This window comes from Aspergillus aculeatinus (assembly GCF_003184765.1).
Source record: "Aspergillus aculeatinus CBS 121060 unplaced genomic scaffold BO66scaffold_91, whole genome shotgun sequence".
NCBI lineage: Eukaryota > Fungi > Ascomycota > Eurotiomycetes > Eurotiales > Aspergillaceae > Aspergillus > Aspergillus aculeatinus.
The window spans coordinates 1-20,563 of NW_020291560.1; the positions used below are offsets into that span (position 1 = coordinate 1).

Below are 20,563 nucleotides of genomic sequence, written 5' to 3' on the forward strand. Positions count from 1 at the left end.
GGGGGGAGAGAGGGGGGGGAGGAGGAGAGTTAAAGCTGGGGGTGATGGTGCATCGAGAGGGTGGCCGGGTTGAAAGAGGTACGATGAGGCTGGGTAGGCGTTACTGCGCGATATGGGGAAGGAACTCGCAGTATATGGAGTCCAGTTGACACACGGGAGTGGTCCGGAATCTGCAATAGCAAGGTTGAGATGCAAATCAGATGGTCCCCGATAATAGAGATGCGCTGGAGATGCAGACAGAGAGAGGGGGAGGGCGGCAAAGAAGGAGGAGCAGGAAGTGGAATCAGGCACTCCTGGCGGAAAGACGGCGCATAAAAGGAACTCAGTAAAGATCAATGGGAAAAGAAGACCAAAATAGAAAGGAGAAAGGGAAAAGGAAGAAAGAAAAGGGAAGAAAAAGAGGAAGTGGGAAAGGTTGGGGATTGAGAAAGAGGGGAGAGAGTTGAAGTATACCAGGCGGACGGGAGGGCAAGAAAGAAGAGAAGAAGGAAGAGGAAGTGGGAGAGGAAAGGGAGAGGGAAAGGGAAAGGGAAAGGGAAATGGAAGAGGGTGTTTTTTTTTTCGCTCGCTCTCAGCCCAAGGCCCAAGCAAAGAGGAGAGAAAGAGCAGGAACTACGAAGACGACCACGACAGCAAACAGTCTGGTCAGTAACTGGTAACTGCGGGCTGGCTGACCAGGCGTCGCGTTGGACTTGTCGAATTTACCAGTGCTCTGATATCAATTACTTGTTTCTTGACTTATGGACCTCAATTGTAATAGACGATAGCTATCTATGGAGAGTGGCTGGGATGAATTGTGTATTATAGTCTAAAAGAGAGGGATTTATTGTTATGGCAGTTGGTTAGTTGATCATTGGAAGAGAATCAATAGTCCCGAGTGCAGGATACAAAGTACGTACCGTTCTAGCTACGGGACTTGTGCCAATTCATCCATCCATCCATTCATCCATTCATTCATTCATTCATTCATCATCCGATATCAGATTAAGTCACATGACACTTGAGACCTAGCCCGATCAGGCAGTCCAACCAAGTGATCCACTAACCTTCAACAGGACTAGCTCGTCAACTTTTAGCTTTTGAGCCTCATGCTGAGTCAGATCGGCTATTCCTCTTTGGGCGTGTTCTTCAATCCTTCCCGTCCACGCATTTCCGACCGGGCTTCACTCTTCATCATCATCATCTCCCAACTTGGAACCTCCACCAGGTGTCCGATTACTATCATGGTTTTCCGTGGCGACCGTTTCATTCTCAACCTCGACTCTGAGGATGAACAAGAAGAACTCCCACCCGCCTCCTCTGAGGGGGCCTCCACCCTCGCCATTCCCGGGATGATCGGTGAGATTCGTGAACGCGCCCCCGCCGCAAACCCCGCGCCGCCGACCCTCAAACCCACCACCACCGGCTTTCCCGCTCATCGTCGGCGCAATAAGCCGTCTGCCTTCAAACAGCGCCGAGCTCAGGACTCATCATCGGCCACCGCATCGTCCGCAGCCTCTTCGAACATCCCCACCGAGAAGGACGAGAAGCAGGCCATCGCGGAACAGAACGACCGACAATTGGCCTCGATGTCGCAGGCCCAAATCCAACACGAACGTGAAGAGCTTCTCGAGTCTTTGGATCCATCTCTACTTGAGCGATTCCTCCGTCGAGCCCGTATCGATGACGCTGATTCTACCCCTTCATCCACGCAACAACCACCGCAACCATCATCCAAGGAGCAACAGCCTGAAAAACCAACCGAAGATCATGCACATAATCCAGCCACTATCACCACCACACCACCACCACCAGCATTGAAACAGGATGTACAGGCCTCTAACCAACATCAACAACCACCACCCTCATCATCCTCGCCACCACCGGCAGAAAACAACTCCGCAATCGACGATCTCCCACCCGCTCAACTCCCCTCCGACCTCCATCCTGCCGCCGCCGCTTCTCTCCCCCTCTCCGGATCCGTGCACTTCCCCACCGCCCCCTCCGCATCGTCCATGCCGAATCTCGATCCCTCGTCCCCGAATTTTCTCTCCGATCTCCAAACGCACTACTTCCCCAACATCGCCCACGACCCTTCCAGTCTCAGCTGGCTGCAACCTCCCTCCGCCTCCGACGAAGACCCCGACTCGAGCTCCCCCTACCACCCCGCCAGCACCGCCCAGGCCATCCATCCAGCTCATCTGCGCTTCTCCTTACTGGGCACCATCCTTCCGCCGTCGACCTCATTGTCACTTCCCACAAGTCTAGGATTGCATCACCACGGCAAAGACCCCCACGCAGCGGGGTACACGATCCCCGAGCTGGCGATCTTGAGTCGCTCGACATTCGCCGCACAGCGGTGCATCGCGTGGCAGGTCCTGGGCCGCATCTTGTTTCGACTGGGGAAGGGTCAATTCGGAGAGAGAGGAACTCCGCTGGTTGAGGGATTGTGGGCCACAGTCGAGAAGGAGGGAGTGGTCGCGGGCATGTTGGCGGAAGCGGACGATTCAGGAAATACTGAGTGTGCCCAGAAACGAGGGCCGCAGAAGGAGGAGGGAGAAGAAGAAGAAGACGCGTCCACATCCGCCAAAGATGCAGGGAGACGGCGACACCACGCCAGCGCGACCGCGTGGGCTGTGGAAGGAGTCTGGCTGTGGCAGATGGGCGGCGGAGGGGATCGTGGGATTCTCAAAGAAGGCGCTGTTCGCTCTCAGTGACACCCCGGACTTCTTTCATCTCGGGGAACCAAGGGGATTGGAGGCGAATCAGCTTGGAACGGTATGAAGTCAACGAGTCTACAACAGGTTTTTTTTTTCTTTTTTTTTTGCGTAAATACTTGTATAAATCAACTCGCATGGAGTCACGTCCGGTACAGCGATAAAATCTTTCCTCTTTTATCCACCTTACTACAGTAGTATAACCTCCCTTGGATTAGTAGAATATAAACGAGCACAGAATGTAAACATCTTAGCAGGTCATCAATCATATACCCTGCGGCACTGCCGTAGCAACAGGGAACAAAGCAACTGATTCTCTCCATATCATATATGATGCACACACCTCCTCACTCCGAATCTCCGATCTGTACCCCCCAGATCTTCCACCTAGTCTCCTCGATATAATCCCTGCGCAGCCACAAGCCGTCAGAGGAACCACCCTTGCCCTCCTTGTCCAGGCCGTCATCAGCCCGCGAGTCCAGCCAGCTGAATAACAACCGTAACTGCCAAAACCGGTCTCGAACCTCGTCCGCATCAGCGGCCCGGCCTCTGGCTGCCTGAACGATACCATGCACCGTCCGCTCCAAGACAAGTTGGATGTCTACAGCAGAGGGGCGAAGCCAGGGCACGGCCGTCAGCTCCGCCGCCGGGATTCCGGAACGACGGCGCCAGCCGGCCGAGGAAGACTGGGGCAGGACGAGAGCTTTCTCGCGGACACCCAGATCCTGCAGAGAATCCAAAGCAAAGATCCATTCCCAGAGGTTGTGGGCGGTTGCACTGGGGGTTCGTGGCCCGCTCAGAGGGGTGACTTGAGCCGGGACCAACAGGCCCTTGCCTGATTGTGTGGCGATTGTTGAAGACGGAAGGACATCCTGTGCGTCGCTAAGACCAGAGAGAGTCGACACGAAGGCTGACGACGCGCCTGTGGAGTTGTACATAGCCTTGCGGCGAAGGTAGACCGATTGGTCGCCTTGGCGAAGCTTGTCACGTAGATCAGGTTGAGCGGCAAAGTCTAGGACTAATGGCCAGTAGTCCGCGTGGCGAATCTCCACGCGGGTCAGTCCGCTCAGGTCGGGAAGGAGGCAGGGTGCCGTGACGGTACGACAGATGCCTTGAACATTGGTCCAGGTTATAGGGAGGGAGATCGGCCGGCGAGAATCGAGATCGCGCGGCACCAGGCAGCGTGGTTCGGCAGCCAGCACCCACAGATGGCGGAACGCCTGTAGATGGCATTTGTTGTCGAGTACGGTAGTGGGGAAGATGGGGTAGAGAGAGCACAGCAGGGATGCAATGGCCAGGTCCGATGTACCCAGAGTGTAATTGCCACCACCCAGGAACAACAGCCCTAGTGCCATGTGTGAGGCCATATGGCTGCCGTACGGCGTGTCCGAATCCACGCGTCCATGTAGAGACCGCAGCCGGCGAAAGAGGGCCAGATCGCCAGTGCCGGCCATGACGGCGGCGGCTGATAGGGCCACGACATCCTGGCAGTGTCGCACGGAATTGCGCGTCAGCTTGGCGTCGTAGTTGATCGCGGGCAGACGGCAGATGCGGATGAATTGGTCAAGATAGGCGAGTAGAAGATCGCGGACTGCCGGCTGAGCTGAGCCCGCATAGCGCAGACCGAGTGTGAAACACAACCCCGCAACAATATTGAAGAACGGCATGTCATCGCTCTTTAGTCGGCGCACGCTCCTCAGGCGATACCGTCGTCGATAGACCGGTGGCAGACTTTGCACAAACCACTCATCGGTGGGCCGGATACGATCCCACATGATCAAGTGACGTGCAAGGGTGCGCAGAAGAAAAATATCTGGGCGGACGTAGTCAAATCTCACCGTTGTATCTGGGATGTCGATCTTCTGCGCCAAAATTTCGTCATTGGTCTTCATGAAGATTATTGCTAACGCAATTGTCGCACCAGCTGTGGCTCGATCTAATACGTGCGCAAGGTCCACGTTCTTGGTGCCCACAGCCACAGCTAGCAGTCGCTCCACAATGTGCATGTCGCGCATACCACGAAGGTCTTTTCCTTTGCCGAGGTTGATGAAGCCCAGTGCCAACCCGGCTGCAAGACGGTATCCTTCGTCTCGCAGATCATCGTGAGCTGGGCTACTTTCCTCCTGCTCGACGTTCTCAATTTCGGACAACATAACTTCGCTCATACGTCGGTGCTGTGAGCCGCAATACAGCAGACCAATCCCCATGATCCCGGCCGTTTGGGTCAGTGGCGATAGGTTGAGCTCAGCTGCACCCAGTGGCAGCATTCGTGTAACATGAACGGAAAGAAGGCGGGTAATAAGGGTATCCATTGTCCCCAGGTAAGAGGCCGAAAGACCAAGCAGCAAGCCAATCGATGTCATCGTATGTTTGGGGGTCAAATACTTAAAAGCTACCCACTTAGCCAGCGACTTGAGATGGCCATTGAGGCCCAGAGCCAGAAGGAAGCCGGCGTGTCGGTTGGTAAGCTCCTGTGGCTTGTTGAAGAGGATCCAAGAGGTATCAATGCCCTTGGAATTTCTGGAGATAGCCAGGCCCGTCGACACTCCGTTGTGGAAGAAGGCCCAACACACCTTCTCCTCACTGAAGGAGGCTCGGTCTGCGCTAATCGTTACATTCGATGGTTTCATAACACATTGCAGCGAAAAGGAAGGAATAGGAAGTTTCTCGGTCAAGAGGGGCAGGCGACCGCTGAAGGCCAACATAGCGCGCCCAGTTGGGATAGAAAGCGTACGCAGGGTCACTAATTGCACTACTTCTTTCTGCGCCTCCAACAAATCCGAATCAGTCCACTCTGGCTCGGGTACACATTCAGCCACTGGGGCCTTGGACTGGTTTAGCAACCGTGTCGCTTCAATGAAACGCTTATCTTCGCGGAAGATCAACCTTGTCACGGACAGCCGATCTGCCTCTGCAGATATCTCGAAAGAATTGGTTGCATCGATGTCCAGAGCCGAAACACCAATGTGATGAACGTCGCGTACTGCTTCATGCGACATTGCAGGCTGCAGCGGCGCGGGCGCAGGCGGCGGTCCCGAATTGTTCCCACCTAGGGAGATACTGAGGTCTTCACGATCGATGAGCTGAAGCAGCGCTGAGCCCCAGGAGGTCGAGGCGTATATCTGTGATCGTAGGATAGTCTCATATAGGGGAGTGCTGACACCTTCCGGGAAGGTCTCGATTATGTTCTTTGTGAACCCCCAACGATAGAGAAGCTGCACCCGGTCCATTGGCGTCGAGCAGGTGTGTACTTCTGATAAGAAACCATCCAGTGCCAATGTTCGCGGGGTGAGTGCGTAGCATTCTTGCCACAGGCGACCTTTTTTGGGGGACCGATCAGAACCGATGACAAGGTTCAAGAGTGTGAAGAAAGACCCGGTGGTTCCACTCCATGCCTTTTCGAGATGCAAGAAGATCGAGGGGGGGGCGAACGGTTCGTCGGGAACATCTAGCTTGGATATACGCGTCTCGTCGAATTCCCAACGATCCATGCTAGCCATTTCGGTTCCGAGATAAGTGTCCTCTGCCCAAGTCCAGGACGTCCATCCAAGCCAGCCACCGATCTGGGCTAGGACAGGAGCAAGGAGGCCCAGAGATTTATGCGACTGTTCGCTATCGCAAATGGACAGCTTGTGCTCTTCCCGAAGGAGGTGCAACGCCACTAGAATCGTACATAGTGCTGTACTTCGCAAGCTTTGGCTAAATGACAGCGCTGTAGGTAAAGACCCCTCTGAGCCCATGACGGAAACGCCCTGCGGACTATGCAGAAACTCCCTGGCCAGAGCGATGCAACGAGTGAGGTAGGTGTTCCGACGATAGGTGGACTGGCTTGAAGGGGATGGCGCGCCCTGGCTGAGTTCGCTGTCCTGTGCGTCTTGCTCTACAACCCAGCCCCAGGAGCTGGTGTTCATCCATGATGCCACCACACCAGTAGAGCCAGACTCCTGGTCGAGCATCGCCTCCCAACTCTCCGAATCAATGTATGTTCCGCTGCTTGACCGCAATAGCCCCTTCTTTCGTCGCGTGGGCCTGATTGGGTTTCTTGTCGGTTTGCTTTCAATAAAAGGAATTGCCATTGAGAACAGGACCAGAACCATAGCTGTCCACTCCAAATCGTCATCGTCGACATCTCGCCCATGGAGCCATTTCATTACCTCCCACCACGTTGACAGAATTCCATCACCTGCCTTCTCAGAATCTGGCAATGCGAACCGGCACATCTTGAAGACATTCTTCACCAATTCATTGCTAGGCTCCATTTTGATTTGAAGTTTATGTCGGCGATTAGCCGAGTCGACGACATCAAACTTCCCTCGCACAGCGGGATGATCGAGCCCAACAATGGCAATTAACGAATCAGTCATTAGGCGTCTGACGCCGCTTTCTCTGCGACGACTCCCAGGAGCGTTTAAGTAGATTCCGTATGCTTCGTGCAACATGAGGTTACGCGGCACTTCGACCGCCTGCGGTGTACCCCACGGAGTTTGGAGATGCAAAATGCCTTGGCCATAATCGCCTGTTCTTACGGTCATGAGTCTCGATATACCGCCATCAGTCACCTTGCAAGCATCCCATACGTCTGGGAAATGCTGCACGCCTGAAGCTTGAACAAGTAGCGAGCGCTCATTCGACGCGGCACCCTTCTTAGACTTCTTGGTGAACATGCCTCCATCTTTCTTTGGGATAGCAACACGATCAACTCGAAGGTTGACAATAGTCATAGACTTTGCCTCTTGATCCACTAGGCAGAGGGCCAAGGCTGCTGAGTTGCCATCCTGTGCGTTTCCGAACTCTGACGGAGAGAGCGTAACGATCTTCGGCCGTCGTGAGGATGACTTGAACCTCAACGGGGTATGGAAGGAGCCTGAGAACTTGGAAGAAAAGCTCTCAACCTTGGTCAGGAGTACTTCTTCTGGAAGCCCCGAAGCCGTATCTTTCAGGTCCATATTTTCAAATCCTTCGAAGAGACTTTCATTGTTTAGTTCTTCCAGAAGCCTATCCACCGGCGCATCAATGAAGCTGCTCGTAGTACTGTAAACCGAACCGTTGCCGGGTGGCAAGGAGCCCCTCGGATTGAACCCGAAACTCCCCCGAGTGCTACCAGCACCAATGGACTGCCGAAAGTTCCCGTGAGGCATGGAGCTCGACTGACTTCCTGTCGCCAGATCTGAGAATGTGATTCTATCCTGGCTGGATGCCAGGTCCGCTCGTGCCAACAGAGAACTCACTCGTCGGGAGGTCTTGAGTGGCACCCCGATATCTCCGAAGTCCTGGCCCAATTTCGAGGCTAGGTCGTCCTCATCTGGCCTGCCGTCCGTGGAGTACTGCGACAGGGACAGGCCGGATGTGTTCCACGCATCACCCCTGGGGCCAAAACTTTCTCTCGCACCTGACGGGCGGGCAGCAGGTGTGGTTGACCCAGTAGTCATCCCGAAGTGGGAGCTCCGTCTTTTTGATCGAGTCCCACCTGTGTCTCGTCTCTTGTCCTTTTTCTTCTTGGAAGCTGGCGCGAACTCATCTTCTCGATAGCGTGCTGTCCAGATAGTATAGAGACCTGTATTCATGTTGGAAGTGACCACGAGAATCAGAGGTCCATTGGCCAATGTTCGACTCAGCCCAGATAGCTCATCTCTAGGAGATACATAGACAATCTCGTCGGCAGAGTCGAGGACATCCAAGCCCGAAGGTCGGGTGTGAACACTTGTATGTAACCATCGGGACGATTGTTTGGTAACTACCAGGCCCATCTCCGAATGGGGGTCCATGAGCGAGAAGACGCGGGGCAGCTCCGCTTGTTTGTTACTGCGTGGCCGTAGACCTTGGTTCTGGGCAGGTGAAATTGTCAAGGATGGGCGACTTTTTCTGCCTGAGGGGATATCAAGCGTCAGTGACGCTCGGAAGTCGGGCAGGTTTGATACGAAGGAATTCGGAGGAGCCATTGGAAGAGGACTCATAGCTTCTTCTTCAAGCACTTTTCGCTGAAACAGCAAGCCTCGAGGAGTGGCAAAGACCGAGTCGACTTCGAACGGAAGTGGTACGACATGGCTGTTACCAGTTAAGAAGAAGATATGGGCCTGGGACTTGAGTACCACCACTAATGCGCGCGAAATGTTGCCCGATTGGAGTCCATCCGGCCTTGCAGCTCTGCCATCTCGCTGATCAATCTTCCGCTTGGTGTTGGAATGTTTCGGCTGTTGGTGGCCTGTGTCAACATGAGATTCGCTGGAGTCTCGAGAGCAGGCAAGAACGTTATTCATGGGCGCATGATCGGCGGCCTTTGTTGCCTTGGAGAGACTTGCTTCGGAGCGCTTGATTTTTCCCACGGAGAAATTAGCCAGCAAGGCATGCCGAATATCTTCCTTCTCAAGATCTAGGCGGAATATTCTCTTCACCACCCCGGCTCGCGACCAAACAGCGCAACTCGTGGTCCATACGATCTCATCTTCGACCCGACCGTTGGAATCTTCATCAACACCGGTGGTCCACTTGTAGAGGTCTTCGGATGGATCGGGGGGAAGAAGACCTTCAGCGACAAGGAAGGCGACAGCCGCAGGTTCGTGGAGACCGAGAGACCGCACGGCAGCCATTATCGGCGGCGCAAATGGTTGTCGATGGGTGTATTAGCAAGTGAAGGTCTGGCAAATGGAGCCAGTAACAGGGTCATGTCCATTGTCGTCCCGGGCATGTGTCAGTAAGAGAAGAGAGAGATTCCCACACCAGAATCGAGAAAGCGTTTGGAGGGGTGGGTATAAGATTAGGTAGACGGACTCCGACTACACAAGAGGGACGGACGCGCTGGGGACGCGGCGGCGGGACTGAAAGTTGATCTCCTCCTCCGCCTTTTCCTCCTCCTCCTCCTCCCTCCAACCATCTCCAAGACAATCCGCAATTCTGCATTCCTCCCTATTTCTTTCCATCTCTCACTACTCTACGCTCCTCCCCCTTGCCACTATTGGAAACTTCTTCTCGGGAATGGTGGTTGTCAGTCTTCTGGACTAGAAATCCAGCAGATTCGTGCCAATTCAGCTCTTCCAACAAAAGCTAAGCTTCAAAGCTCTGCCCACCTCTCAGTTTCGCATTCTATCACCAACCCGCAAACACCTTGAGACCATGCCATCGTTCCCATCGAAGCCTCTGGTCAGACCCAGAGATGACGGTGGCTTACAATTAAGGTAAGTTTTGGCTTGAGTCGCGAAGAAAATGACTGCCTGAATTGACCGTGGCTGCTCCTCCCTCTCTAGCTATCAACTCCCCCATCGTGTTCATACGGCAGCCGGCTACCCCCTTGTTGCCCCCAATGGCTCATCGATTGTCGTTTACGGCTACGAGACGGGTCTAAAGGTGGTTTGGCGAGGAGGGAAACCTTTCGCCACGGAGAAAACTCCTGTTGCCCCGGCAGATAAGCCCCAGAAGCCCGCTCCACCCCCGAGTGACGACGCTGTTATGATCATTGACTCCGACGACGAGAGTGTCGCAGAGATTCAATCGTCTATCTCCAAAGAAGAACCTAAAGCTCAGTTCGAGGAAGAAGAGCCCGAAGTGGATCCTGCTTATCCATATGAAAGTATCCTGCGCCAGGTCGACATCCCCCTGGGGAGCAGGGTTCTCCATCTGGCGGTACCTCGCATTCTACCTGAAGCAGCTCGCTCATCACTTGACCCATTCCCGCCAACCTTAAAAGAGCTCGTGGTCGTTGCTGCCGTATGTGCAGACTACTCTACGCGCGTGGTGACCATACCCTTGGCTCCCCCTCCCCCTCACCAGACCAAGATTGGGGTCCAAACCATTTCCATCAGCGGCGGAGTATCCCATCAAGAACTTCCCCGCGGGGTCAGCGTCACGTTCACGTATCAGGAGACCGAGAACAAGGAGCAGAACCTGTCCCGCGGCCAACAGCATGCTCCTGGGCGGTGGGACCTTCTCGTCGCCACCCATTCCGCAGAGTCGGCGGGGCTGCTTCTAATCCACCGGATCCCGATTGCAGACGGGCATCGGCTCTGCGACGATGCGATCGAGACTAAACGTCGATACCTCCCGGCTCCGGCCACGAACATCTCATTCAACCCGTCTGGCTATCCCACGCCGCGCCACTCTACATTGCTTGTCGCTTTCCATAGCGGCTGTGTCAAAGTGTACTCATGTTTTGCTACCAAGCGATCCAAGGCCTCGCGCAGGTCTTCCGGCGTGCAAAGTGATTTTGAGACCTCCCAGACGGAAGGAAAGTGGCACATCAGCCTCTACCCTGGCTTCGAACAAAGCGTCTCGGGCCTCACGCGGCGCAAGACTGTAATCAGTGCGGAATGGGTACTTGGAGGACGAGCGATTATGGTCCTGATGTCGGACGGGGAATGGGGGGTTTGGGACATTGAAGGGACCGGTCCGGGAAACATCAAGGGTCCGCTTGAGCGCCAATCCAGTGTGCAGGGCGTGACCGGCGGCTCTTTGACAACCTTTTCTGTTAGCGGACGGCTTTTGAGCCCACTCCCGAGCGGTCATCACTCCGAGACTAGTGTTCCTTCTTTCGAACATCGACCCAGGTTCGCTCCCCTCACACCGTCGACCAAACGTGTACGAGAGGATACGTTGTTGAAAGGTGGCTCGGCCAGCACCGCCAACTCGTCGTTGTGCGGAGGCATCTCCGTGTTTCAAACGAATACTTGGAGAGATCCCATGCCAGATGAGGCAATCCTACTGCGACACGGTAATCAGACCGCCGTTATCTCTAGTTTGTTGTCTTTGTGGCGCAATGCCATCAAGGCCACCGGCACGTTTGATCCCTCCAACCGCTGCCGGGTGTCCACCCTCCAGGACGTCACCTTCATGGGTGAGCGCCTCAAAGGGGTCGGTCATCTCCCCGTAGCCGCCAGCCGCACACGCGGCTCTGAACAACCGCCGTTCGACTTGATTCTCACTGCTGAACATCGAATCTTGATCCTTGCGCCCAAAGTGATCGAGCCCGAGAACGTCCCAGCCGGCACCATGACCGTCGCTGGGGTCACATCAACTGAGAGCGACCAGCAGCGTCTGCACAAGGGCGAACTGGACGTAGACGGGATGGACCGACTCCTGAGTGGGATGGCGAGCGCCAAACGGTCGATCGGTATCATGGGAAGCCCAATCAAGCGCCTCCGCAACTTTACCTGAACTGCACCAAGCAACGTCGAAGAAAGGCCCTGCAATGTCCTGTTCAATGCGACTGTGATCTGAAGCAAGTCAGCATATCTCCTAACGAGCATTTGGAGTGTGACTGTCCGCGACGCTCCCAGGACCGCCCCCTACACCAAACAGCACCTCTCATCCCGTCAAGACGGTCAAACAGATAGGATGACCAAGATACCCAATACTTACACGTTTACATCTTTCGGGACATTTTACCGTATCCTTCCTTCATTCCCATTCCCTTGTCCCCCCTCCCCCCCTACTCCATTTAACGCACACAACGTAGGCCAAAAAACTTCCGCACTGCAAGGTGGAGCGCAAGGCGAGATCAATACCTTGAAATCCCTCATCTCCCTCGGAGAAACAGGATAAGCTCTGTATCTGACGCGGTACATCAACAACCCATCCTTCATTTCCATCCACTTATCAAAAGTGGATGCGCGGGGGAAAAAACCCCCCCCCCATCCCTACCCACCAGGTCAGGCTTCTTGAATGAGTGGAGTCTTTCTCTCCAACGCATGCAAGAATCACGAACCATTCCCTCCCCCATGACCCCCTTATCCAGAAAGAGCGGCCGTCTCCGCTCCCTTCCCCTCATTTCTCCCCGTGGTTGCTATCGATCTTCGTCTTCCTTTCTATGAGGTTATCTGTGCTGGGCTTTTCCTCATTGAGGAAGTGTTAAGGACAGGTAGGCCGGTGGATGGGATTGGATCAAGGTGAGGAGGGTCCAGTGGGAGTCCATTCCTGCTTTTCTTCGCCACTTGTGAAAGACATTTTCTACATCGATAGGCAACTGTGGAGGAGAAAAGGGTCGTGGCTGGATTTGGATGGGTTGGGGTGGGAAGTTTGGTGGTAGGTGGGCGGATGGGAACATTCATCAACTTACTGTAGATATTACCTGTTATCTGTATTGGAGTCAGTGGTCACACATTGTAGGTAGATAGATGTTGAGCGATATCGCTTGAGTACACAGGTAAATCAAAAATTACATCGGATATATTGTACATGGTTTTTTTTTCGCTTTATGTTATGCATACCTCTCACATAACACCCTTCCTTCCCGTACTTTGAATAGTTGCAGTATTCATCGGCAGTCACAAATCAGCACATGCATTTGCCATTAAGACCCCCTCATCGATGAGCATAAGAAACTGTGATCAAGTCATCAATGGTCTAATAGATAGTATATATTTTTCTCTCTCCTAACCACTTCTATATATACAATACATATAGACCCTGTAGATAGATAGTATAGTATGCTTAAGCACCTCAGTGAATTCCAACATGCAAGCAGAACGAGAAATGAACATATCAGATCGGCGAAGATGATCCCACCACGTGGAGCGGGGGTAAATAGCCACAAGGAACTATATGTACAAGCAAAGGGCAGGCACAAAGTACCGACCTAGCCTTAACCATTGTAGCCCAAAGACTCCAATTCCTTGCGCACCGCGTCTTCGGTCTGGATCTTCTTCATCTGCGTATCCTCCAGCTTCTCCCCACCGGCAAGGCGCATTTTCAGCTCGTCGATCGCCCGGATCTTCTTCAGAAGCCCACGAATCTTCTTGTCCTGCGCAGTGGGTGCTCCGCTGGCATCCAAAGCAGCCTCCGCCGCCGCAACACTGTCAATGGCTTTGGCTTGAGCATTGGCATTGACTTTGGTGGAAGTCCCATTGGTTTGCTGGTTGTTCTTGCGTTCGTTGTTCTGGCCCTTGGACCGGTTGCGCTCATGAGCCTTGTCGCCGCGGCGGTCGGGGCTGCGGGTGGACTGGCCGGCAGCCGGCTCAACCTCACCCTGCTCATCCTTCTGCTTCTTGGCTTCACGCTTCTTCTTGTTGCGGGCGGCCGACTTGGACAGCTTCTCCGGCTGCTCAACGCCCGGAGGCAGAGCCACGCCTCCTCCAGGAGCGGCTCCCGGAGGTAGAAACTCCTCGGCAGGTTCAGCACCAGGCACATCACGTCTGCGAGAGCGACCGAATCCGTTCACGACACCACCGGTAGGCGCGCCTTCCCGGATATAGGCAGCACCGCCCTGGTCTTCACGCTTGAAAGCGAGAGGAGTGAGCTGGCCACGAGCGCCGGGAGGACGGTACGCACCCGCGGGCTTGACAGGAGCCTTCTTGGTGCTCAGGTAGGCCACGGCGGAGGGATGAGGGGTAGGCAGAGGGTTGAAAGGGTCACCCAGTGGGTGCTGCTCCAGAGACTGGGGACGCCAGAACACATCATAAAGCTCAGTCATTTCCTCGTTGTACATCAGAGCGCCGCTCACGTGCCAGATACGAAGTCCGTTGTCCACGCGCAGGCGGGGGCTGGTCGTGGCGGTTAGAATGAACTGACCGTCGGGAGACCAATTGCAGACACTGGAGTTGGAAGCCTCCACCGTGGCGATCTTGTGGTAGTTCTTGTCCATGTCGTAGATATCCATCTGACCCGCAAGGTTACCGAAACCGGCCACAAGGACGAACCGACCGTGCGGAGAGAATTGAATGGTGTTACGAGGGCCGAGCGGGAAGCTGTGCTTGGGGACACCGCGAAAGTTGAAAATGGTGGTTTTGGCCGGCATGTAACCATAGACCACACCAAACTCCTTCGAGTTGGGAGACCAGGTCACATCGTGAATCGGGCCTTCCTTGTCTAATGCAGAAACGTTAGTACACCATTGTCTGGATTCATACCACATGCACTGATTACATACCCAGATCCACACGGGAGTCGAAGCCACCACCTGCACTGAGCAAGTAGAGGGTGGTCTCGCCGTAGTAGCTCTTGCCCGAGCGATCGACATCCGTCTGGGCCAACACAATCAAGGTTGTGCCCTGCTCGTTCCACTTCAGCTGGACCTTGTCACCCTTGAAGAAAGTCTTCTGCGAGACAGGAGCGCCAAACTGAGGCACCAAAAACACCTTGACGGCGGCAGGTTGTCCCTAGAAACCCAACGTCAGTATACAATCGACGCGGCTGGTAAATGAGCTCCGCATGCATACCTTGCGCTCCGGAATGAAGACAGCAATGGAAGTGTTCTTGCCGGGAGAGATGGCGAAATCAGCGACCCCCTCAACTCGCAGCTTGTTCCAGACCTGGGAGAGGTTCTCGCTCTGGTAGAACTGGACTTCATTGGTGACGACGCGCGCGCAATGACGCTCATCGGAGGTGTACTGAAGGTTCCAGCCCGTCTGCGACTTCTGGACGAAGCTGCCCACGACTACATTCTCATCTCCGCTGGACACGACCTGCCAGACCTTCAGATTCTTCACAGCATCACCATTGGCATCCTTGGTGGGACGTTGCCAGGTGATCAGATAGGTTCCAAGCGGCGAGAAACCCAGCTCGAAGACGTTCTCGGCGGCAATGGTGGAGACAACGTGTCCGACAGACGGATCGATGATTGTCACCCTGAAATATAGTCAATCACGCTGTTGGTTGGCTGTTATGCAGGAAGAGCTAACATACTTGTCGGGAGAGGCCCAGGCGAAATAGCGACCGCAAGGAGAGTAAGCGCTACAACGGAGGTTTCCCTCAGGTCTGCAACCACGAATCACGATCAGTAAGCTTTCCTAGAAGAGGACAGTGGCCATGCTCCTGGGATGATGGGACATACTTCTCAAATCCAGACAAAGGTCCATAGACTGGGGCCGCATCCAAGATGCCAACGCCCTTGACCGTACGGTCTGTAACTGATTAGTGTTCTGTTCGATATGTTGGATGTGCACCTCGATAGCCTGCAGAGACGTCGACGTGAAGAGCATGAGGAGGGGTGGGGTTCGAGCGGGAAGGACCTACAAGCCAACTGTGTAGGGGCTGCCATTTTCAACGATGTGTTATATCGGATGATACACGGAATCGCAAATTCACAAAGCTAGCGGAAGACGCGCGCCGAAAGTCGCACTGACAGTTCAAGAAATCTGACAAAATCCTCTGAAATCCAAGGTGTGGACGAAACAATGGCCGCAATTCAACGGTGTAATGGACGGGCCGATGGCGGCAGAGGATGGGGATGAGAAAATGTCGATCGAATCGCGAAGGATCGAATCCGAGGATAGGTTGCTACTGGTGGAAGTAGCTGGAGAAGCAGGTGGAAGAGTGAACAAAGCCGCGACGAGGACGTTTGAGGACGTTCGAACTGAGGCAGTGAAGAACAACAGGCACGCGCGCACGCACACACACACACACAAAGACTGTGTAGACTGGGCGGGTGAAGCTTGGCAGATAGAACGGGAGGTAGATCTTGTGCTGTGAAAAGTCCCAGAGTGTTCCTTGTGCTTGACAAGTCAATGCCAGCTGGTGAAGATGGACAGGGAAGACTGAATTGGAACCGTTTGAGAACGAAGACGAAGAAAAGAGAAGAGGAGGTAGAGAGTAGAAGTGGGGGGGGGGAGGAGGAGAAGGAGGAGAGAAGAAGAGGACGAGGTGGGGGAGAAGGGGAGGAGGGGAGGAGGGGAGGCGGCGGAGAGGAAGAGAAAGTTGGTGATGGAAGAAAGAGGCGAAGGAGAGAAGAAACAAGAGAAAGAAACTGGGACTAAACTTGAGTAAGTTGTTGCAGAGCCTGAGGAACCCACCGGGTGGTGGCACCCACAGCCACTACTGGGTAAGGTAAAGTATAGAATACCTAATGGCGGGAGCCGCCGAGGAGAGACTGGCTTTACTGAGTACTTACTATCTTCTTCATTGGGCGCCGCCCGCCCACTTTTTGCCCACCTTCTCTCCAGGCTGGCTCCCCAAAAGCCCCAAAATGTTCCAGACCCGGTTTGATTATCTCGATCATCAATTGGTTTCTTCTGATCGTTGACTGCGTACTCCGGAGTAGAGAAGGGATCTAGTGATTTGTTTTCTCACTAATTCTTTTTTTTTCCTTCCCCATCTCAAAGTACATTTCAAAAGGTAATTCATTCATTCTTCGTGGCAGTCAGACTTGGAAATGGTCGCCAGCCTTATTCTACAAATCCTATTTCGTTTTCTTCTTCCTGAGGTGGACTGGTCGCCCAACATCGCCAAACAAAGCCTATACAAATACATTCTCCTCCTTAATAATCCCCCCAAATCGCTGGTAGCAAGACTTCCCTACGGAAAACAAATACACCCACAAAAATGAACACCTCCATCCCTGAACGCCAAACAGCCCTAGACTAAATCTGCACCCGTCGCATGTGTTTGGCAAAACAACCAACTAGATCTCCGGATGTGGGTTGCCACCTTCCGCTGGAGTGGCCAGGCGAGGGGTTCTCACCGTGGTGTCTACCACATTCGGGTCATAGGTCATTCCATCCACCATCCGAGCATCCTGGGTAGGCTCGGGAGTAACGGATCCAGTTGGGGACGCGGTGGATAGCAGCATTGCCGTGTCGCCGCCCGAGTGCTGCGAGGCCACGGGATTGACGCGCACCAGCCCTGGACTGCCGAAGGATCCTGGTCGGCCTCCTGACGAGGTCCGATTCAGCATGGGGTTCGAGATGGGCCCACTGATAGTACTGGCACCCTCTCCGAAAGCGACCAGACTGGCATCGCCCTCATCGCTGAAGTTGCCCACACTCGATGTGCCGTCTTCCGGGTACTCACTCATCTTGTCCGCGTCGAAGGCATCACTGCCGCTAGCCCACGTCGTACGGGCGCCCACACTGCCCGTGGCACTGGCACTGCCCACCGTGCTGCGCTCTTTGATTCCCGATCCGCTTTCAAAGTACCCGGGGTGGTGAGGCGTGGGCACAGGGCCGCTGGGTTGCGACGTACCACCCGCGCGGGCCGTGGCCACTCGTTCTAAACCGGCCAGGCGCGAGATACGATCGGCCCGTTCCGCTTCAAGAGTACTGGTAGAGGTGGTGGATGCGGACGGAGAGTGATGCGCATGACGACCGTAGGGGTGCGGCTGGCCTTGGTGACCGTCCTTGATGGCGGTGGTCGACAAGGCCGAAAGCGAAGTGGTGCCGGAGTTCGGAGTTCCTCTGCACAAGAATGTCGCGATTTCATGTCAGTCTACAAATTGAGGTGGAAGAGACAGAGAGCACGAAACAGTCAGGTGGTGGGTGGTCTTACGGTCCCATCTCAGAGGGAGTCACAGGATCCGACGGCGGCGGGGGCAGGTTGATCAAAGTTGGGGTCGTCATTCTGTTCATCTTGAGTTGATTGTAAGCTGGGCCCCGAGACAGTATTGAAAGGAAGAATGGCTTGCAAGGAAGTGTAGCAGTCAATCCAGTAGGATGGGAGCGGGGAAGTGGAAGCCGGAGGTCAGAAGAAGAACCCTGAAAGTAGATAAGAGGATATGTGGGGCCTGAAGAAGAGGGAGGAGAGTGAGAACAAGAAGAAGGAAGACGACGACAAAGGCGAGGATTGAGGAGGATGGCGCATTCCAGGCCAGTTATTTAAGGTGTAATCTGCCTCTCCCTCGGTCTCCTGGAAGGTTTCACAATTGTGGGAGCTTTCAGATGCCAGCAAGGTTGATAGATTGATAAGAATAGAACAATAGTATAGTATAGTCAGACGTAGAGTACGGATGGGAAGGTGTAGTCTCTAGGCGGCAAGTAGTTGTGGTGAACGGAGGAGGGCGCAAGAGTGAGGCTGATGAGTGGGCCACCGGAGAGGAAGGGGATGCGACGATGAAGTGGATGAAGTCGCCTCCTTTTATGTTAATTATCTGGGTAAGTGAGCACAAGTCGCCGTTCTTCCAAGTTGCTTGATCCACTGCTAGTCTGGGATGTCTGGGATGTCTGGGATGTTTGTGGGGGATTGGGGAGAAGTTTATGGTCCACAAGATTTCCCGTGCTGGAGAGGAAGTACTGGCTGGACTGGCTCTCTTTGGCCGGTTTAGTCTACCTAGTACCAAATGGCCGCTGATTTGCCTCAGGCTCAGCGCTCCTGGAGAGCTGGAGTGCAACCACTCTTTCCGTCCCCATTTCGGTGTTCCCATGATGTCATACACTCAGTGAAGCTAATGACAGTAACTTACGGAGTACGGAATACTCCGTACGACCAGAGGTGATGGTGGGGGTTCTTTGTATTGATGCCTCAGGCTTCGAATATTGAACGGTGGAGTACTGTACAGGAGTACTGTACAGTACGTACTAGGTATCTCAAGTCAGAGCTCCATCCAACCTCCCAAGTCCCATATTGGAAAAATCATAATAAATGGAGAGGTGGCCATCCATCATCGTGGCGTTTCCTTCCTGGAATATCAGACAGCACTTCCTTTAACCAAATTCTGTAGCTCTGAATCCATCGCTGCCACCACCATAGATTCAGCCACTGCTGCCTCGAGGGGGAGGGGCTATTCATAGAGCATCGCTCGCCTGATCTGACATGTCCTTTCAATTCCACTTTCCACTTTCCACTTTCCAACAGCCATCTTATTAGAGGAAGTCTAAAATTGGTCATTCACCTCCTTTTCCCGCTCCTCCTGCAGCCGCTCCTCCGTCAGTTCCCACCACCAGGCGTGCGAAGCATCTCGACTGGAGCGCGGCACTAGGCTTTTCCGGATCTCCTCAGGCTCATCCCAAGGCTTAGGGCTGAGGATGTAATGTACATTCTTGACCCGATCATCCCTCCAGATGGCGTCGTGCACCCCCTCCCATCGTAAGGTCTTCAACGCATTATACACATATGGAAGGGCCACCCACCGGCCATGGAACACGTCCGAGAGGAGAGATTGATCTGCAAATTCATAGTTCGATGTGACCGACGAAGCCAATTGAGCAACGATCTTATCATAGATGGCTGGGGACGGGTTGACCACCTGTAAGCCACCGTTGGGCATCCCCAGACCGGCTGTGGGCGGTGCCCCCTCGATCTGGGCGGCTTCCGGGTTCGAGTGCTGGGAAGTGAAAGCGCAGTTGGGTGGGATCCTTGCCTCGTCAGTTCTTCACGTATCTCAATGGCACAGCATGGTCGCATACCAATCCTGCGGGTAATGGGATTTTTGAAGCGGATTGCAAACGCAGGCATGGCTGGCAGCGAAAACTCGTGGTCCAGTTCCTGCCAGAGCCGGGGGGTCCAATTCAAGATCCATCAGCTCATCCATGTTCTGGCGGACCAGCATGTCACTGTCGAGCTGGACCACCCGCTCATACTCGACGAGCGAGAAGGGCGTAAGCTTGCTCCAGCAATCGTAAAAGCGCACGTCGTTGACATAATCCTTGGGGACTGAGGGCAGCAGATAGGGGACCCGTTGCTTCAGAATGCCGCGGGCATCGAGGGCGGCATGGCCCTCATCCGGAAAGGAGTCTGTGTAGAGCACGACCAGGGGATACTTGGAGCCCACTTTGCGTAGCGAATACTCCAAGGTGAGCAATCCTGGAAGATATGCCGTATTCGTAATGAGAGTGGTCCACACTGAAGGGGGGGGGAAGGGAAATGGGATTAGCTATCATTCCCAAGTCTACTACTAGAAAAAACCAAGTGGTAGTGAGGGTTGCTTGGGTGGGAATGAAAAGCACCTTTAGTGGCATCGGTTATGCGGGGAAGGTCACTGTTGGTGGTGGTCATGGCTGATTCTCTTCTCCGCGTTTCACGGGTGGGACTGGCAACGACTGGCAACGATTGAAGGTGCTGTGCTGGTTCGAAGAACGAGAGAATACGAAGCCGCAGGAATCAAGGGTAAAGAGTGGAAGAGGGTTTAAGGAAGAAGAGGGAGAGAAGAAGAAGAAGAGGAAGAAGAAGAAGAGAAAGAAGAAGAGAAAGAAGAAGTGATAAGGGAAGGACAAGGCAACCGATGAAAGGCGCAA

General features: G+C 54.1%; 6 protein-coding genes across 6 annotated transcripts; 2 read left to right on the top strand and 4 right to left on the bottom strand.

Annotated features, from left to right (window-relative positions):
* Positions 1-1,212: 1,212 nt before the first annotated feature.
* On the top strand, positions 1,213-2,770 carry BO66DRAFT_396495 (RPAP1 family protein). The gene has a single exon (XM_025648484.1). The coding sequence runs from the start codon at positions 1,224-1,226 to the stop codon at positions 2,694-2,696; it is 1,473 nt and encodes a 490-aa protein (XP_025497832.1). The 5' UTR covers positions 1,213-1,223; the 3' UTR covers positions 2,697-2,770.
* Positions 2,771-2,814: 44 nt separating this feature from the next.
* On the bottom strand, positions 2,815-9,443 carry BO66DRAFT_465655 (anaphase promoting complex subunit 1). The gene has a single exon (XM_025652504.1). The coding sequence runs from the start codon at positions 9,281-9,283 to the stop codon at positions 3,044-3,046; it is 6,240 nt and encodes a 2,079-aa protein (XP_025497833.1). The 5' UTR covers positions 9,284-9,443; the 3' UTR covers positions 2,815-3,043.
* Positions 9,444-9,806: 363 nt separating this feature from the next.
* On the top strand, positions 9,807-11,840 carry BO66DRAFT_406715 (uncharacterized protein; the record flags this gene model as incomplete). Its single annotated transcript, XM_025649027.1, has 2 exons — positions 9,807-9,868; positions 9,938-11,840. The coding sequence occupies 2 exons, from the start codon at positions 9,807-9,809 to the stop codon at positions 11,838-11,840; spliced, it is 1,965 nt and encodes a 654-aa protein (XP_025497834.1).
* Positions 11,841-13,021: 1,181 nt separating this feature from the next.
* On the bottom strand, positions 13,022-15,779 carry BO66DRAFT_255306 (translation initiation factor 2A). Its single transcript, XM_025642998.1, has 6 exons — positions 15,636-15,779; positions 15,454-15,523; positions 15,306-15,377; positions 14,840-15,248; positions 14,551-14,779; positions 13,022-14,489 (listed from the first exon to the last, which is right to left on the bottom strand). The coding sequence occupies exons 1-6, from the start codon at positions 15,658-15,660 to the stop codon at positions 13,267-13,269; spliced, it is 2,028 nt and encodes a 675-aa protein (XP_025497835.1). The 5' UTR covers positions 15,661-15,779; the 3' UTR covers positions 13,022-13,266.
* A 1,240-nt stretch (positions 15,780-17,019) lies between these two features.
* Positions 17,020-17,953, bottom strand: BO66DRAFT_444400 (uncharacterized protein; the record flags this gene model as incomplete). Its single annotated transcript, XM_025651590.1, has 2 exons — positions 17,020-17,791; positions 17,883-17,953. 2 exons carry the CDS (start codon positions 17,951-17,953, stop codon positions 17,020-17,022), a joined length of 843 nt encoding a protein of 280 aa, XP_025497836.1.
* An 879-nt stretch (positions 17,954-18,832) lies between these two features.
* Positions 18,833-20,468, bottom strand: BO66DRAFT_396499 (glycosyltransferase family 8 protein). The gene is made up of 3 exons (XM_025648485.1): positions 20,276-20,468; positions 19,736-20,171; positions 18,833-19,684 (listed from the first exon to the last, which is right to left on the bottom strand). The coding sequence occupies exons 1-3, from the start codon at positions 20,322-20,324 to the stop codon at positions 19,204-19,206; spliced, it is 966 nt and encodes a 321-aa protein (XP_025497837.1). The 5' UTR covers positions 20,325-20,468; the 3' UTR covers positions 18,833-19,203.
* Between the last annotated feature and the right edge of the window lie 95 nt (positions 20,469-20,563).

What these genes read in the sequence shown, in the direction of transcription:
- BO66DRAFT_396495 (XM_025648484.1), top strand. Translation starts at nt 1,224, where the DNA reads ATGGTTTTCCGTGGCGACCGTTTCATTCTCAACCTCGACTCTGAGGAT.
- BO66DRAFT_465655 (XM_025652504.1), bottom strand. Translation starts at nt 9,283, where the DNA reads ATGGCTGCCGTGCGGTCTCTCGGTCTCCACGAACCTGCGGCTGTCGCC.
- BO66DRAFT_255306 (XM_025642998.1), bottom strand. Translation starts at nt 15,660, where the DNA reads ATGGCAGCCCCTACACAGTTGGCTT. An exon ending in GCCTGGGCCTCTCCCGACAA is followed by an intron (nt 15,249 to 15,305) that starts GTATGTTAGCTC and finishes ACTATATTTCAG; the next exon opens with GGTGACAATCATCGATCCGT. An exon ending in CGACTCCCGTGTGGATCTGG is followed by an intron (nt 14,490 to 14,550) that starts GTATGTAATCAG and finishes TTTCTGCATTAG; the next exon opens with ACAAGGAAGGCCCGATTCAC.
- BO66DRAFT_396499 (XM_025648485.1), bottom strand. Translation starts at nt 20,324, where the DNA reads ATGACCACCACCAACAGTGACCTTCCCCGCATAACCGATGCCACTAAA. An exon ending in CATAACCGATGCCACTAAAG is followed by an intron (nt 20,172 to 20,275) that starts GTGCTTTTCATT and finishes CCCCCCCTTCAG; the next exon opens with TGTGGACCACTCTCATTACG. An exon ending in TCCCATTACCCGCAGGATTG is followed by an intron (nt 19,685 to 19,735) that starts GTATGCGACCAT and finishes TGACGAGGCAAG; the next exon opens with GATCCCACCCAACTGCGCTT.